This window comes from Pelobates fuscus, chromosome 2 (genome assembly GCF_036172605.1).
Source record: "Pelobates fuscus isolate aPelFus1 chromosome 2, aPelFus1.pri, whole genome shotgun sequence".
NCBI lineage: Eukaryota > Metazoa > Chordata > Amphibia > Anura > Pelobatidae > Pelobates > Pelobates fuscus.
The window spans coordinates 46,269,631-46,289,285 of record NC_086318.1 but is presented as its reverse complement, the minus strand read 5'-3'; the positions used below and the strand labels follow the sequence as shown (position 1 = coordinate 46,289,285).

Genomic DNA, 19,655 nt, shown 5'->3' with positions numbered 1-19,655 from the left:
GCCAATCGCTAGTTCCCGATTCATAAAAATGTTTTACGTTTTTATGAATGGGGAGCTACTGATTGGCTTAGAGTGCTAGCTGACCCATCTAGCCAATCAGCGGCACCCCTACCCAGCGGCCCTCTGTGTTTCCTGACACTCAGTAAATAAAAGTGAACACATTAACACTGATATTGTTTGTTTTTACCTGGGGAGATGAGAAGGTCCAAAGTTTCCCTGCCAGGCCCAGGTACCAACGCCTAATGATGTGGTGTCCAGAATGAAGTGCTCCAATCTCATTTTCTTCTCCTTCATTTGACACAGTCTTCTTTGCCTTCTGAGGCTCCTTCTGCTCCTTTACCTTTCTGCTACTTTCTGCTTATTTTGCGCCCTTCTGCTCTCTTTCTGATCCCTTTCTGCTCCTTGATGGCCCTTCCTGCTTCTTGATGGCCCTTCCTGCTTCTTGCATACCCTTCCTGCTTCTTACTGCCCTTCCTGCTTCTTTCTGCCCCTTCCAGCTTCTTGCAGCCCCTTGCTGATCCTTTCTGTTCCTTCTGATTCTTCCTGCCCCTTCCTGCTCCTTGCTGCCCCTTCCTGCTCCCTCTTCCTACTCCTTGCTGCCTCTTCCTACTCCTTGCTGCCCCTTCCTGCTCCTTGCTGCCCCTTCCTGCTCCTTGCTGTCCCATCCTGCTCCTTGCTGTCCCTTCCTGCTCCTTGCTGCCCCTTCCTGCTCCTTGCTGCCCCTTCCTGCTCCTTGCTGCCTCTTCCTACTCCTTGCTGCCTCTTCCTACTCCTTGCTGACCCCTCTTGCTCCTTGCAGACCCTTCCTACTCCTTGCAGACCGTCCCTACCCCTTCCTGCTGCCCCTTCCTATTCCTTGCTGACCCCTCCTGCCTCTTGCAGACCCTTTCTGCTCCTTGCTGACCCCTCCTGCTCCTCGCTGCTCCTTCTACTTTACCCTCCTGCTCCTTGAAAACCTTTCGACCCCTTCCTGCTTCTTGCTGCCCCTTTCTATTCCTTGCTGGCCCCTCCTGCCCCTTGCAGAACCTTTCTGCTCCTTCTACTTTACCTTCCTCTATGCGGTCTCCCCCACCCCCCATCCCTCACTTATCTGCTCTGTAGGGTGCCTCTGTGCTGCTCCCCTGCGGTTTCAGTCATGAGAGAGAGGCAGGGATAAGCTGTAGCTTCCTGCCTTTCTCCATTCACAGCGCCACCTACTGGCCAGCGCTGGTATTGCACTGTATTCTCACACTAAAACGAAAAATAGCAGCACAAGCTGAAAAATCCGGGGGGGCCAAGTACCCCCTTTACCCCCCATTCGGATGCCCATGACCCTGAGACACTAGGGACACAGTGGCCCCATGTCTCCCAGTGGCCCCTAGTCTGTGTCCCCATGTCTCCCAGTGTCCCCATGTCTCTAAGTGTCCCCTAGTGTCCTAGTGATATCAGGACACATGGAGACATGAGGACACAGACTTTAAGGGACACTGGGAGACATGGGGATACAAACACTAGGGGACACTGGGCGACATGGGGACACTGAGAGGCATGGAGACACAGGGAGACATGGGGACACTGGGCGACTGAGACATAGGAGACATGGCAGTGTTCCCATGTCTCCCAGCCAGTGTCCCTAGTATCTCAGTATCGCCATGTGTCCCTGGTGTCTCTCAGTGTCTGTAGTGTGCCAGTGTCCCTAGTGTCTCAGTGTTCCCTAGACTCCCAAAGTCCCCTAGTCTCCCAATGTCTCTGTGTCCCCATGTCTCCTAGTGTCTCAGTGTCCCCTAGTATAAAAGAAAAAATCTCAGGCACTCAATGTGATAGATTTAGGCAGGTTTATTGGACACCGCAACGTTTCGACCTGTACCCAGGTCTTTATCAAGTCTCCAATGTCCCCTATGTATCAGTGTCCCCTATGTATCAGTGTCTCAGTGCCCCATGTCTCTAAGTGCCCATAGTGTCTCTGTGCCCGTAGTGTCTCTGTGCCCGTAGTGTCTCAGTGTCCCCTAGTATAAAAGAAAAAAATCTCAGGCACTCACTGTGATAGCTTTAAGCAGGTTTATTGGACACCACAACATTTTGACCTGTACCCAGGTTTTTATCAAGTCTCCAGTGTCCCCTATATATCACAGTATCTCAGTGCCCCATGTCTCCCTGTGTCCCCTCGTGTCTGTCACCCAGTGTCCCCAAGAGTCTCAGATTTCCCAGGTCTCCCAGTGTTCCCTAGTATCTGTGTCCCCATGTCTCCCAGTGTCCCAATGTCTCTCAATGTCCCCTAGTGACATGGGGACACTGGGAGACATGAGGACACAAACACTAAGGGACTGGGAGACATAGGGACACAGACATTCCCCCTTTTTGTGTATGTTCGCCCTTCAGGACGTTCTGGTTATGTGATTTGTGTCAGTAGCCCACCCTTTTACCGCATCCATAGACTTCCTGCTTTACTGGACACTGCTGTTAGGGGGTATGGGTTTACTTGAAAGATGAAAGCATGAGATTAGCAAAGGGTATGTGTTTTCTCATAGTTGCATCCTATGAGTTTCCCTACAGCATCATCTCCATCAGATACATGACGCTTAGGAGGTAGGACTGTTTTAGTGTTTTTGGTCAATAAGATTTTGTAATTAGGCCCATCATAATTATCAGCACCAGGCCCACTGGGCTCTTAATCCGGCCCTGATAATAATAATACACTGCAACATATAATAATAATAATACACTGTAACAAGTAATAATAATAATACACTGCAACATGTATAATAATAATAATACACTGCAACATGAATAATAATAATAATAATAATACACTGTAACATGTATAATAATAATAATACACTGTAACATGTATAATAATAATAATACACTGTAACATGTATAATAATAATAATACACTGTAACATGTATAATAATAATAATAATACACTGTAACATGTATAATAATAATACACTGCAACATATATAGTAATAACATACTGCAATATATTGTAATATACTACAAGTCTGCAACATGTATAATACACTGCAACTTATAGAATAATAATCAGCAAAATGTATATTAATACACTGCAACATATATAATAACAATGCAACATGTATATCCTCATAATACTGATCCTCCTCTTTCGCTCTCCCTCCCAGTTGATGGTATTTGTATCAGCCTGTCTTTGCAAGCTCTCAGTCTTTGTGTTATCTTTGACTCTGACCTCACCTTTGAGCCTTACGTCCAATCTGCTACCAAATTCGTTCAACTCCACCTTAAAAACATTGCCTGCCACTTTCTTACGCAAGATGCTGCTAAGGATAAAATGAACATGTTGAAAAGGCCAAATCGCAGCACATAAAATACCCTGAACTGTTTGCTTTCTTTGGGGTAATATGAATAAGTTACTTTCAAAATCGCTCAAAATGAAACAAAGGCCTATTAAACCAGTCTCAAAGAGTTCAGAAATTAAAAAACTGAATCCATTTGTTTTGTAAAAGTCTGACAGTCCTGGTTTGAATTATATTTATGTACAGGTGGTCCTCATTTATCGACCTACCTGTTTTACGACGGCTCGCACTTACGACCAGACGTAAGTGCAAACCGTATTGGGTATTCCTTGCTCTGGTGAGCATGTCTATGTTCTGGGCAACTTCAAAGAACATAGACGAACGCACCAGAGCAAGGAATCCCTTAACTCCTCACTTACCAACCAATTTGTTCTACGACAGGGTCGTAGGAACGGAACCCGGTCGGTGAGGAGTGTCTGTACTAAGAGGATGAAGCTAAATGGCATAACACAATACTGGGAGGTATGAAATTGGGATGGGAGGAGCCAGGGCATCATTAGTTTGCATTATGGGTGATGTCTATGATCTGTCAAGGTACTATGTAATTTCAGTATAAACACTAACCAGATTGACATTCAGGCCTACTAGGCTGTGGTTCAAGAATGCCCATAGGCAGCATACTGCTAAAGTGCTTGTGTATTGGCAGATTGCTTTAAAATTGACTAGATGTCATTACATTGAGTACTGAATGTAGTCTCCTGATGATGGCCCTGCAATAGGAGGTCAATTCTGGTGTCTCTGACAAAATGGTAGCACGGAGGTAATGCAGTGGAAGGCAGGATACAGGTATGAGGGAATAAGAAGCAGGACCATTTATCGGGTCCCTCCAGTTCAACCGTTTGAGTTTCAGATCCTTAAAACTGTACTTCCAGCAGATATGAAAGGCTAAAATATGTCCTGACTTCTGACAGTGCTTTCACCCATATGGTCTACTACTTATGACTGCGAATCTCTACAATGGTGTGATCTCTTAACACTCCGATATGATAGTTTTATTTAACAACTTTATATACCGATTCTCAGGTTATGCATTACGTAAGCTCGCTTTCATTGGTGTTTATACAAGCTTTTGTATTACTATCGTACTTATATTCCTTTGTATTTTCTTTCTCTGAAATGCCAAATTCAATAAAAAGAGATCGTCAAAATATATATATATCTTTTGACTTCCCACAAATTGAAATTAAAACGGTCTGAAGGGAGTGTTAACCATTCTGTGCCATTCACAAGAGGGCAGTGCTGGTTTCAGGAGCAAACAGAGAACTAAAGAGTGATCTCAAGCATGGTGTGTGCAAACAGAATACAACCTACAGTTGGTAAAACAACACATCATTTTATTATAAATATTCACATATATTTTACATTCCATTTTATAACAATTTGAAATTCTTGAGAATGTTCACAAGGGAGAAAGTTGTAAAGCATAAAGTAGTGTAATCGAGGTTTCCAGCAGCCATCCAGAACTGCCCTAATAATAACCAGAATGAGGCCATAAACAACCCAACAAAATCATTTTCAGCCATCCTGAACACTGCTCTTGGAACTGCTTATTGTAATGGGAAGAGAGGAGCATGATGCAGGGGGCTCGGTATTGTGTCATACACACAGCATTTTGTGTATCCAAACCTCCACTCAGAGCCACCGCTACACGTTTAAATGGTATATAGTTCTTCATCCATGGCTATAAACTCCAATTATATGACAATATTGAGCCTGTTACCTAATCATTTCAATTAGGGTTTGCACAGTTATTCACTACGGTGAGAATTCTAACTCAGTTCAAGATGAATTTCAAATTTATGGCAAAAAAACAAAACATACTGTGACCCTGTCGAAGTTTAACATGACCAGTGCCATTCACCCCTTCAGTAAATGTTTTTAGTTTAGGAAAGCGGGTTTAGTCACAGACACATAAAGAGTTCAATTCACTACACCAGGAATTATCTAGTACTGACAGGGAATAGCAAGCTTTAGGCGTAAATAGCTGCTCTGGTAAAATAGAGTTAAAGAATTTATATATTTCAGCTATTGTGTCCTAAGATTTATAATTACCATGTAAAATGTCAATAATTCCTGGTTTAATAAATATACTCTAATGTTGCATATGGTTTGCATTCTACATTCCCCAGCTATTGTTAGGGCATGTTTTCCCTAATTCTGGTATTCTTTAACATGCTGAGAATTATGGGAAATGTGTTACAACAATTGTTGAAGGGCAAAGTGTGGTCACTCTTATTCTACATAATCCCCGAACAGGCCTTTAAAATCCACGCAACAGAAAATAATCACAATGTTACCCCGAGGAATATCTTATTGATCATAATGATGCATAGGTTTTATTCTCCCAGAAGTGACTTAGTACATATTCCAGATGACCTTCTACATGACAAGTCAAACAAATCTGTTAGTTTTCAGCCTTTGTTGAGAATAGCCAGGTTGTTTCTCTTAGTCCTGTATCCTGTATAACTATGACCCAGGTTTCCTAATACATGATGAAGTGGACTATGTTACATAGGATTTTGATCTATAATCCCACACTAACACAGTAGTGTGACAGTTGTTACATTAATATATTGCTTATTAGAACATTACTGGGGTTTATTTAATAAACAGTTTAATGCTGCAAATTTAAAATCATATTTAGGTCAAGATAGTCAGGCTGGTAATATTCCGGAATTGAAGAATTACTTTTTCTAATAAAGTTATTTTGGCTTTAATGTTAGAAATTCATTTTTTAATTCACTGTTTAGTAAATAAGCCAAACCTATTTTAAAGGAACACATATAGGGTGGGGAACACAAACATGTACTCCTGACCCAATAGTGTTAAAATCACCATCTTGCCCCCCCCCCTTAATGTAGCAACATTTTAATTTATTCCAGTGTGCTGCTGCTGCCTCTGCACTTGAACTGCCTGCTTAGATGGCATGAATAATTAATCAAAAGCCAATGACACTGCTTTCACATAGAAAAGCATTGGATTAGCTGAGCTTATCAAGGAGGCTTATCTGGGGCAGAGCCAGCACAAACCAAACACAGTCCTGGACAATCAGCATCTCCCTATAGAGATGCATTCAATCAAAGCATCTCTATGAGGAAAGTTCAGTGTCTCCGTGCAGAGGGTGGAGACACTGAATGTCAGTGCTGCACAGTGTGCAGCACTGCCCCAGGAAACACCTCTGGTAGCCATCTGAGGAGTGGCCAGTGGTGGTATCTATAGGCTGTAATGGAAAGACGGTATTTACTGCAAAAAGCCTGAAGGAAATGATTACACCCACCATAACAAATACAATAAGCTGTAGTTGTTCTGGTGACTATAATGTTCCTTTAAATGAACAAATAAACACTAGAGAAAGAGCTTTTTAGCCCCAAATGTTTGTGTTCATTTGAATGCACAAATGCTCAAAAATTATATATACATATATGATGGTAACAAGTGCATAGTACAGTGTTGGAAAGCCCTGCCTGTTCAACTACATCTCTAGTCCCTTACTAATCTATAGTCTGAACAACTTAAAGGGGCACTTCAAGCACCATAACCACTACAGCTCATTGTAATGATTCCGATTTTATAATCTTATGGGCACTGTCCTCAGTCTACACTAATCATAATGTCCCTTTGCTGGCTGCTCAATGACTGCAACTTGCCTTTAGGTTTCTGTCAAACTACTAATGTTACAGAGAACCAGGGGGCAGTGCCTAGAGATTCATAGCATCTAACCAATAAAATGAGCTTTAATCTTTGGAGTGCTCACAGTGTCCTTTAATACTAATGGACATATAAGAAAGTATTTTTGTCTAGCTTGTACAATCAGTATAAACAATATATAAATTAATATGGCGCTCTTCTATTAAAAAAGTGTAATTTCTGAAAAAATTTTAAGCAAGGGGGATTAAATTGCACCTTTCACAGTGCATGTTTATCTCCGTGCAATAAAATCAATGCAGCTCTGCATGAAGTATTTTATACATCCCCTGTTCAAGGGGGAATCTGATGTTTGAATGTTTAAAGCACAACATGTAGCATAATCCAGAGTTATGATATCAGGGTATGGCATAGAGGACAGAAGCTGTAGGAAGTGATCTCTCGCTCCTGCGCACAATGCTTGCACACGCTGCACATCCAGAACTGGTACTCCGTAATGGGCTTTCCTGATGCAATGCATATTGGGAGTTTTCCATCACCACTGCAGGAAACAAAAAGCATTTTTATTACACACTCTGATGTATAGCTAAACAGGTTTTTTTTTATTACATTTGAGAAAATAAAAGATACTATATAAGACGGTTACACAGTCTGGAACCTCCCTTTAAAGGGACACTATAGTCACCAGAACAACTACAGCTTATTGAATTTGTTCTGGTGAGTAGAATCATTACCTTCAGGCTTTTTGCTGTAAACACTGTCTTTTCAGAGAAAATGCAGTGTTTACATTACAGCCTAGTGATAACTTCACTGGCCACTCCTCAGATGGCTGTTAGAGATCCTTCCTGGGTCATGGCTGCCTAAAATGCATCCATGTAAAATGTCAATAATTCCTGGTTTAATAAATATACTCTAATATTATTGGGTAATGGGTAATATTCTGGGTATTAATGCCTGAATGGTGGGAGATGTGGTTGACCTCCATAAGCCAAGTAACTACCATTTTGGCTGCTGTCAGTATAAAGTATTTCCTCCCTCTGCATGCAAACACTGAACTTTCCTCATAGAGATTCATTGATTCAATTCATCTCTATGAGGAGATGCTGATTGGCCAGGGCTGTGTTTGAATCATGGTGGCTCTGCCCCTGATCTGCCTCTTTGTCAGTCTCAGCCAATCCTATGGGGAAGCACTGTGATTGGATCAGGCTACCACTTCTGCTGATGTCAGCAAACTGCTTGTTTTTTTTTTTGAGGCAAACAGCATGCAGAGTTACAGCTTCTGGCTTGAATACAGTAAGATTTTACTATATTTATGGAGGCAAGAGGGGCTCAGGGGGGCTAGATGGTGGTTTTAACACTATAGGGTCAGGAATACATGTTTGTGTTGCTGACCCTATAGTGATCCTTTAACATTCCTCTCTAAAAGAGAAAAAACGTCAAACAATGTACAAGAGGACTCGGGCAGCCATTTTTGCTGTGGGAAACACCTTGACTCAAAAAGTTAACTGCAATGAAGTAGGCCATGTGCATGAAAAATACATCGTCGCCTGACTGTGACTTACCTTTAAGGGTATGTCTTAATTTAGTAGACCCTAATGATCTAATGGGGGATCATTAGGTCTATGATCTAATTTTGCAGGAACAATGATTGCTCACCTCCATTCATTGTTCTCCCTTTTCTACTCACTCTGCCTTAATAAACAGTTGGGTCTCCAGGATAGAGTGCAAAACACTCTGTGCAACAGAGTCAAACAACAGACATCACCAAAGAGATTTCTTATCACTAGGTAAGCATTGATCTATCAAAATAAATGTGCAATCTTGCACAGATGCAAGACAGATATGGCGAGTGGCAATATATTCTAGCAACATCGTCCATTTTGGACGTTTAAAGAGTGATACACCAAATCATTTTGCTTTGTTTGCACATAAATGTTAACCTGCAGAGCTCTAAAGCCCACTGGGACTGCGACTTGATTCTAGTAGAATATAATATAAACCATATGTATACATTTTAAACCTAAAGTTTAAACCAGGAGTGGCCACTAGGTAGATCCCCAACCTTTGTAGAAATGCACCTCCCATGAGATAGCTTGGCCATCTACTTCTGGCCACCTCTGGTTTCAATATTGCCTCATGTTACACAACAATACGTTAACATACCCTTCAGGGAAATTGTCAGGTTCGGATTTCGAGTCGTCTTTAGGACTGTGTTTGGTGAAAATTTCCAGAGCAAGATCTTCGTATTGCTGCCTCTGTTCAGCGTTTAAACTCTCCAATGACTCAAGTTTGATAAAGGCCTTGGAACATGTACCAAACGCTCTGTTAGCACAGGCACACAGGGCCAAAAGGGAATAGATTTCTACTGCCGGAATGATGTCTTCGTAATCTCTCAGATAAAGAGCTACAAATGAAAAAGCAAAGAATTAATGCAAAGAGAAGGCTATCCCATTAGGAAGAGCTTCCTCTATTAGTCTATCCAACTTGCAACCTCAAAATCGGTTTCACAGCGTTCAGCCTATGTGTTACATTATGTAACACAACCAAATAAAGAGCATTGTCATTTCACTGTCACCGTTTCACAATGATCTAGGCATGCTGATATAACTGCTTTTATTTCTTTATATTACTTCACAATCTATTATATGCAGTTTATATTTCAATAATGTATTTTCAGTTGTTGTATGTAACACCTGGAAGGTTATTCACTAAAGTGTCAAATTGAATTCCAAATATTGGGCCACAGTAGCTGAAATTGTTCGGTTGAAGGAAAAAAACTGCACTTTGCTGCATTTGGGAAGGAAAACAAAGTAAAAACGTATGTATAGATTTAGCTAATCATAAGATCACATAAAAAAAAATATAAAAAAATATATATATATATATATATTTCAACCAAAAAACAAGCTTGTGCTAAACATAAACGACTTATTTTCAGTACAGCGTGAGCAACACAAAGATTTTCACTTGTATTTGTTTTAAAATACGCAGTCCCTTGATCTCACCTGTCCTCATAGCGACAGACACATAGCCTTTATACAGCATCCTCTGAGTGAGCAAAAAGAAATGATAAGCTTCGGCTCCACGCCAAGGGTTGTCAATAATTCGACTGTCTGATAACATGCTGTCGCCTTCCAACAACCCAGCCAAGGAAGATGTAGCCTGAAAAACAGAATATCAATGGTGATTTATATCGTGGGAAGCACCTGTTTTGCATCGGTGGTTCTCCCACACAGATTTTTGGGTGCTATATTCAGATTTACAATTTCCGCCTACCAAATCAATGATTCTAAATTCATACAATTTTTCTTTAAACCAGAAAACGTAGAGAATTAAAAAGGGAGATATATATGTAAGTATGAAACAGCCAAACTGAAAAGTTATCCAATTGTGCAGCTCTGCTTTTTCAGCCAAAAATGTGCAATCCCTCTGTCATTTTGTCCCAATCCCAGTGATAAAGCTACAATTGTACAAAGTTGAAGATATTTCACTAGTACAAAAAAGAAACAGTGAACTAATTTCAATATTTCTAGGAAGAACATGGGGGGAGGGGGGAGGAGAGGGGGTTACCCATGTTAAAGTGGAAGCAAAATTCCTATAGGAAAGCATTGTGATTGGCTGAGATCATCAATTCTAATGATGTCAGCCAAGGAGGCAGATCAGGGGTGGAGCCAGTGCCAGCAGACCTGCGCAGACTGGCAGAATTACATCTAAAAGGGACAATTACAGCTTCTCAGATGGCTACTAGAGATGCTTCCTGTGGCAGTGCTGCACAATGTACTGCATGGAGATACTGAACTTCCCCCATTGAGATGCATTGATTCAATGCATCTCTATGAGGAGATGCTGATTGGCTCTGCCGCCCGTCTCACTTCCTTGGTTGAGACCATCAGGAAGAGCTCACTCTATTCGTCTTTTTATCAGCGCAATAAAAATAAATATTAATGATGTATTGTGTGTGGCTGCAGGCAATGTGTTTCTGTAGATGTATGGGACATCAACACAATGCTAAGGAAAAGAAAAGTGCATCCAAATATTGTTTGACCAATACATGTGCTAGCAGACTCGGTACCAGGGCCATTATAAACCAGTGTGCCACTTTTAGATGTCCAATTTAGGCTTTAATTTAACAAGCTATCCAAATGTTTCAATACTGTTAGAAAAACTACCCAAATTATTTAACTACAAAAGTCTCTATTAAGGTTTATAGATAGACCAACAAATATGAAGGAACTGCACTTATTCAAGAGAGTAGAATAATTGGGTGCAACCAGACCAGGGGCTAGAAAAATCGCTATACAATATTAAATCCAAGGAAGAGAAAACAGCAACGTTTCGGCTTGACAAAGACCCATTCTGAAGTTGACATTTTGCAGTTTTATTGGTTCCAATAAAATTTCCTTATTGAGCTTTGGAAAGCCCGCATATTTTTCTCTTTTTTGCATCTACCATTAAAGTTTTTGGATATTTTTGTAGTTAAAGAATTTGAAATATTTGGAATCTAACATTATTGATTAATTCTGAAAGTTTGATTAATTTTAAAAGTGTATTAAATCAAGGCCTTAGGTAGCTCATAGCCACTAGGGTGAAATATATAAATGTATTTATATATGATCTACCTATATGGGCAGCTACTGATGTGAAAAGGTGACTGATGCACACAGAGCATTGCCAGCAATAGTACACATATTCAGCTAGGAAAAAACACCTCCCACTCATGAAAACACAAGGATTTTCATACCTCTGTTTGCTTCCCTTTAAGTTTCGTTTTTTGCGTGTTCTTCATCTGATCCTGGTATTGTTCCACTAGGAGAGCTGCCAGGACATAAAGCTTTTTAACACGTAGGGGTTTTGTCCTCTTTTTTGCCTCGTCTTCTGCTATCTAGAAAAAGGCATTAATGTGAATATCAGATCGAAATCATTGTAGCTGCTGTAATGGGGCTATCACACATCTTTTTCCACTGTAAATTCTCCAGCAGTTTATTATTTTAATTATACATTTTTATCACAAACAGAGGGTTGGTATATGACATTCATGACATTTGTACATCCAATATCTCCCATATTTGTAGAACATGCAATACATGGTGAAAAATAATATGATATGGGTATACATCTATATATGAGACGCCTGTTAATTTATGGACTTTATTTCCACTGTTTCTACACATCGAATTTGTGTCCCTAAGCATGACATGGTAAAGATTTGGAGAGAGTTCGATTTAATGTTTACATCTTGTTGCTATTTAGGGGAAATACTCAGTGTTATCTAAGGGGGGTTTGTAGTCCTGCTCCCTTGTATTGGATGTTTAACAATTCTGATAATGAACCAGCCCCTCCGTGAGGGTGGGGAGTGAAGATAACAGGGTGAATAACTGTGGATAGTGGGGGGAGGTAACATAACAAGGAGAACATGCCACTAGTATATATATTATTTAATCCAATCTTGCCCTTGTCCCGCATATTTTCCATTTAGAAAGTAGGCATTGGTAGTTGGTCTGTCAGTAGGTCTGAGTGGTTATTGTATGTTATGCCAGCCCTCACCATGTCGTGCTTTGGCTAGGACACATGGCTTTGACTTGTTTAATCCTCAGGGTTGATTGTCCTGTATATGGTCCATGGCTGCCATATGGATCCATACTTGTTTGGGCGTCCCAATTTGGACCATCTCAGTTCCTCCATTATACGTAGGCCTTCTATTCTGGGTATTAATGCCTGAATGGTGGGAGATCTGGTTGACCTCCATAAGCCTGTAACTACCATTTTGGCTGCTGTCAGTATAAAGTATGGTAATGATGCCTTGTATTTGTGGTGTGGTATCTTTATGTCATGGAAGAGCATTGTAGGTATGTCTAGTGATAGCTGGAGACCTGTAACCCTTTTGAGCATGGCTCCCACTTCCCTCCAGTACCGAGTTATGAGGTCGCATTGCCACCAAAGGTGTTTGAGTGTGCCGGTGTCCTTCTCGCAGCGCCGGCAAAGGCCTGTGCTTTCTGGAGCGAAGTTTAGGGTGTCTAAGTGTGTAATATAACACCTCGCGAGCAATTTATAGTTTGCCTCCACTAATGGAATGCTAGTATGGGCAGAGGCGCACCTTTGGAAAATGCGGTACCAGTCTTCCTCTGACAGCTGAGGGGGAGATGTGGTCATTCCAGCTTTGGGTATAGGATGGAGGTCTTGGGTAGAGTAGTGGCGTTAGTAGTTCGTAGCATTTGGATAGTTTTTTGGGGATGGGGTTGCCTATCGAGAACACGTGTTCAAATTTTGTTTCCTCTCTTAGACCTAGGTCTGGGATTGGTAGCGTTTGTAGGAAATGTTGCAAGCGTGCGTAGTGAAACATTTGTAATTTGTGTGGCATGGTGCTTGCTATGAGGTCAGAAATTGGTTTCAATTTGTTGACCTGAAGGAGGGTATGTATATACGTGTTGGTCATCCCGTGAGGTCTTGGGAAAACGCCGGTTGTGGGATATCGGATATTTGGGGGATGAACCGGTTTCTTCAGCAGTTTTATGTCATATAATATTTACTGTTTGTACATACAATAACAATACCATCTACTCAGGACCAGGAACTTCCCATGCTATCACCTTTAAAACACAGTGTTAAAAATGTTCCTACTTATTTGCCATCAACAAATCAAAACACATATCAACTGTTCCTGCGGGTGCACGCATTACACCATTGTTTACATTTTTCAATCCAAAAAGATCCACACTTCCCCACACCTGAAGATATGGACATGCATTCACTAGTTCTGTGCATCAGTTGCTAAATTCCAGTATAGTTCTTTGCAGTGTGTAAGAGTTTCACTAGAGGGCAGCACTACTTCACAGACGTTAAACTAGTAAACCGTTATCACACATTTATTTAGCCATATTCATGTTGATTTTTTTTTAACTCAAATTATCTATGTATGTTTTAAAAAAAATGCATGGATTTAGGAATTTATTTTAACAGTTATGGCTGATAAATTCTTGATATTTGTCCTCTGTACTCTTATTAAGCACTAACCGGATTTATCATTTTGTTTTCTTTATATTTATAATATTTAGTCACCTAATTTTAATGCTTTTAGCTGCTTATCAATTTATGTGTTTAAAAAGACCAAAAAACTAGTTTCTTACTTTTTTATTATATTTTTAATTTTACATTGATCTATTTTAAAGCTTGATGTGTAGCAGAGAGAGTGGAGTGGGGGTAGAGGAGACATAAGTAGTAAGATAATTGACAAAGTAGGGTGAGACAGTGATAGGAGACAATGGATGATGGTAAAAAGAGGTATACATGTATGTAAGGTAGAGTGTGGCTATGACTGTGTGCATGAATGTATGTAAGGTAGAGTGTGGCTAGGACTGTGTGCATGAATGTATGCAAGGTAGAGTGTGGTTATGACTGTGTGCATGAATGTATGCAAGGTAGAGTGTGGTTATGACTGTGTGCATGAATGTATGTAAGGTAGAGTGTGGTTATGACTGTGTGCATGAATGTATGTAAGGTAGAGTGTGGTTATGACTGTGTGCATGAATGTATGTAAGGTAGAGTGTGGTTATGACTGTGTGCATGAATGTATGTAAGGTAGAGTGTGGTTATGACTGTGTGCATGAATGTATGCAAGGTAGAGTGTGGTTATGACTGTGTGCATGAATGTATGTAAGGTAGAGTGTGGCTATGACTGTGTGCATGAATGTATGTAAGGTAGAGTGTGGCTATGACTGTGTGCATGAATGTATGTAAGGTAGAGTGTGGTTATGACTGTGTGCATGAATGTATGTAAGGTAGAGTGTGGTTATGACTGTGTGCATGAATGTATGTAAGGTAGAGTGTGGTTATGACTGTGTGCATGAATGTATGTAAGGTAGAGTGTGGTTATGACTGTGTGCATGAATGTATGTAAGGTAGAGTGTGGTTATGACTGTGTGCATGAATGTATGTAAGGTAGAGTGTGGTTATGACTGTGTGCATGAATGTATGTAAGGTAGAGTGTGGTTATGACTGTGTGCATGAATGTATGTATGGGAGACTGTGGCTATGACTGTGTGCATGAATGTATGTAAGGTAGAGTGTGGTTATGACTGTGTGCATGTGTATGTATGGAAGACTGTGGGTATGACTGTGTGCATGTGTGTATATATGGGAAAGTAGATATGACTGTATGTATGGGAGAGTGCAGGTCTGACTGAGAATGAGACTTGTGTGTTATATATTAAGGGACTGTGGAGTAAGGGCATATATGCACTGTGAAATATGCTGGTACTTTATAAATACCACTTACAATATTAATATGTAATTCATACTAGGGGCTGTTCTATATATGTGTGCTGCAATACAGGCTGCTACTAACAGCATAAATGACACAGCCTCTTCCCCAGCACCACTTCTGATTTGGTGGTAGATCATGTTATCCTGGCTAACAAAAAAAGAACCCACTACAGACTGGGCTCCCCTGATGAACAATGTCGACAGAGTCCTTCATGCCAGGCACTGTATACATCATCTGACAGAGTCCTTCACGCCAGGCACTGTAAACTTCCTGTGACAGATTCCTTCACACCAGGCACAGTATATAACGTCTGACAGAGGCCAACACACCAGGCGCTGTATACATCGTCTGACAGAGGCCATCACACCAGGCACTGTATACATCCTCTGACAGAGTCCTTCACGCCAGGCACTGTAACCTTCCTGTGACAGAGTGTTTCACACCAGGCACTGTATACATCGTCTGACAGAGTGCTTCACACCAGGCACTGTATACATCCTCTGACAGAGTGCTTCACGCCAGGCACTATATACATCTTCTGACAGAGTCATTCACACCAGGCACAGTATATATCGTCTGACAGAGGCCATCACACCAGGCACTGTATACATCTTCTGACAGAGTCATTCACGCCAGGCACTGTATACATCGTCTGACAGTCCTTCATGCCAGGCACTGTATACATCATCTGACAGTCCTTCATGCCAGGCACTGTATACATCGTCTGACAGTCCTTCATGCCAGGCACTGTATACATCATCTGACAGAGTCCTTCATGCCAGGCACTGTATACATCATCTGACAGTCCTTCATGCCAGGCACTGTATACATCATCTGACAGTCCTTCATGCCAGGCACTGTATACATCGTCTGACAGTCCTTCATGCCAGGCACTGTATACATCATCTGACAGAGTCCTTCATGCCAGGCACTGTATACATCATCTGACAGAGTCCTTCATGCCAGGCACTGTATACATCCCCTGACAGTCCTTCATGCCAGGCACTGTATACATCGTCTGACAGTCCTTCATGCCAGGTACTGTATACATCCTCTGACAGAGTCCTTCATGCCAGGCACTGTATACATCTTCTGACAGTCCTTCACACCAGGCACTGTATACATTGTCTGACAGAGTCCTTAATGCCAGGCACTGTATACATCATCTGACAGTCCTTCATGCCAGGCACTGTATACATTGTCTGACAGTCCTTCATGCCAGGCACTGTATACATTGTCTGACAGTCCTTCATGCCAGGCACTGTATACATTGTCTGACAGTCCTTCATGCCAGGCACTGTATACATTGTCTGACAGTCCTTCATGCCAGGCACTGTATACATCGTCTGACAGTCCTTCATGCCAGGCACTGTATACATCTTCTGACAGTCCTTCATGCCAGGCACTGTATACATCGTCTGACAGTCCTTCATGCCAGGCACTGTATACATCGTCTGACAGTCCTTCATGCCAGGCACTGTATACATTGTCTGACAGAGTCCTTCACGCCAGGCACTGTATACATTGTCTGACAGAGTCCTTCATGCCAGGCCTGTGTACAAATTCAAGTGAAATAAAATAAAAAGCTCACTATCTCAAGTTATTTAAAATCTTTTTTCCATTTAGTTTATTATATACAGGTTGCTATTAGAACAACCATAGCATGAAGTATAATCTTACAGATATCTGTACCTTAAACATGAGCTTTGCAGCATCAAGGAAGTGGTTGGCTTTTCGGTAAAGTTCAATGGCGTCCAGCGTTTTATTCTTTTCTAACAGATGAGAGGCATATTTGGCAAGCAGCGACCCAATTTCTTTCATATTGTGATTTTTAGCCAGTTCTACAGCTTTATTCCACTAAAGTAAAACAAAATTGATTGACCGTTATGAAGTCACAAATACTTGGGAATATATAAAAGTATCGTGTTGTCATAAACTACAGTCCACTTATGCAAATTCTATCCATACAGGTGGCTTTTAGGTCATGATCAAAACTACATTGTTAATAAAATATATATATATATATACACACACAACCAGGAGTGATTTATTCAATATTTTCAAATAGGAACTATATGTCAAAGTTTAAACCAGTGGAAACAAAGATGAAAAAAAAATTAGTAAATAGCAGTTTAAAAACACAAATTGCCATTTATTGAATATGTAAGGCCAGAAAATGTCAGGGAGCAAAACAAAATGCCCACAGTCCACTGAGAGCTGTTACTATGCTATGGAAACAATAAATAAGATAGTTTGTTAAAAGGAAACAATGGGGGGTAGGGGGAATAAACTATGCTGGAGTGAATGCCTTTAGATTGTACGCTCACGGGCTACTTACCCTATGCACTTTGTATACAGGCCCTCTCTACCTTGTATTTGTCTGTGTATATTGTATGTTCTCCACTAATTGTACAGAGCTGCGGAATCTGTGTATATTGTATGTTCTCCACTAATTGTACAGCGCTGCGGAATCTGTGTATATTGTATGTTCTCCACTAATTGTACAGCGCTGCGGAATCTGTGTATATTGTATGTTCTCCACTAATTGTACAGCGCTGCGGAATCTGTGTATATTGTATGTTCTCCACTAATTGTACAGCGCTGCAGAATCTGTGTATATTGTATGTTCCCCACTAATTGTACAGAGCTGCAGAATCTGTGTATATTGTATGTTCTCCACTAATTGTACAGCGCTGCGGAATCTGTTGGCGCTTTATAAATACCAGTAATAAATAATAATAATAATAATAATAATAATAATAATAATAAGTGCTCTCCCAGGATAAGTAGTCAGAATAGTTAAAGTTAGGAATGGAAGCCGGAAGCTCTCTGCATCAAGCTAGTCCAGTGATGCAGCACAGAGCTCATTGTCTGAGAGAGCTTAACTGACGCTCTCAGCAAATGAGCTGGCTCTGGACTGTAGGTCATAATAAATAAACTTCTAATCAGGAGCATATCATTGTGGTCTATTCTTATCACATAATTCCCAGTCTCCTAGCGTGTGCATCCATGTCAGGGCCGGCCCGTCCATAGACCACGCTGGAGCCACGGCTCCAGACGGCACTCTGACAGAGGTGGCATTTTGCCACCACGGTCATAATCTAAAACAGGATTTCCCAACCCTTGGCGGCAGTGCAGCAGCACTGCACGGGTTGGGAACCTGTGTGCGGGTCCATCGGGTGACCCATGCCCTTAGGGCCACCCGATGGACATGTGCACGCATTTCATACTTGGATCCAGGCAGCACAATGTCTTGGGCCGGCCCTGATCCATGTCAAACTCTTTTTATGAATGAAGCTAATGGTGAGGCCTAAATAATAAATGCTGTACATCTCCACTGCAACAAACACAGATGAATATCTTTTTTACAGTTGATACGGTTACTTTAATATTTTCATCATGGTGAGATGTGGTGATCAAATTTAGGCTGCAGGCTCCCTTTAAAAGAAAGTCTGCCTTTTGACGTTGTCTTTATTTCAAACTTAAGACCATATTTCCAACAAATTAATATGTTTGTGCCCTAAACAAGCTAAAGCTAACATATCTGAAGATAGAAAAGTGTAGGCGGCCATGTTGGAACATCACCACAATCTTGAAGCCCTCAGAGTTTGCCACAATTTTAAGAAAAGCTGTTGGCCAGCCATTGCAAGTGTTGCAAGTGTTGTGAACTTGCCATTTTACTGTTCACGGAATTGGCATCTTAGGTCACCAAAGTATGAGGTTGTAGTACTTATTATTTTATCCACACACCTGAAGCTTTTACAGATAATAATTAGATTGAAGACACACTGGTGTCTACAAACCGATAACATACAGTTAAACAAGTATACTTTATAAGAAGATGCATTTTGATCTCTAGTTCTTTGACTATCACAACAAACTGAAGATACAGAGCTACTTTAAGTCGATCAGTATTTCTGTATATTGATAAACCTGCCTACCTGGTTTAAATGTACACAGGCATCCACTGCAGCTTTGGGTAAGTTGCATTTAAGAAATGCTGCCACTGCTTGCTCACACATGCCCACGGTCACAAACATGCGGGCGATATCCTGTTGAGCACATGAAAAACAAAACCACAAACTGTTGCATGCAGTATATGATTACGGAATCCATTGTGTTGTCTGTGAGCATTCTCTACCCATGCAAGCGACTGCTGATACAGTGTCTTTATGAAATCGAGATATGATTACACAGAAGGGTTTTTGTCTTAAAGTAAGAATTGTTCTGAATTCAAAATGAATTTCACAATTTAGTCTAAAATAGCTGTATTGGAAACCATTTCCAAATTAGCAATGTTTTCAGCTTGGCAACTTTGGCCTAAAACGTTAAAGGGACACTATAGTCACCAGAACAACTACAGCTTATTGAATTTATTCTGGTGAGTAGAATCATTACCTTCAGGCTTTTTGCTGTAAACACTGTCTTTTCAGAGAAA

The 19,655-nt window shown here is 40.9% G+C and overlaps 1 protein-coding gene across 1 annotated transcript in view; it reads right to left on the bottom strand.

The window, feature by feature from the left end:
• Positions 1-6,179: 6,179 nt before the first annotated feature.
• The window catches only part of WDR35 (WD repeat domain 35), a 71,811-nt gene continuing 58,335 nt past the window's right edge, over positions 6,180-19,655 (bottom strand). The window contains exons 23-28 of the mRNA XM_063442126.1: positions 19,159-19,269; positions 16,910-17,074; positions 11,699-11,839; positions 9,963-10,119; positions 9,121-9,361; positions 6,180-7,498 (exon numbers count right to left, since the gene is read on the bottom strand). Coding sequence (XP_063298196.1) covers positions 7,348-7,498; positions 9,121-9,361; positions 9,963-10,119; positions 11,699-11,839; positions 16,910-17,074; positions 19,159-19,269 — 966 coding nt within the window. The 3' untranslated portion in view covers positions 6,180-7,347. The remainder of the gene's footprint in view (positions 7,499-9,120; positions 9,362-9,962; positions 10,120-11,698; positions 11,840-16,909; positions 17,075-19,158; positions 19,270-19,655) is intronic.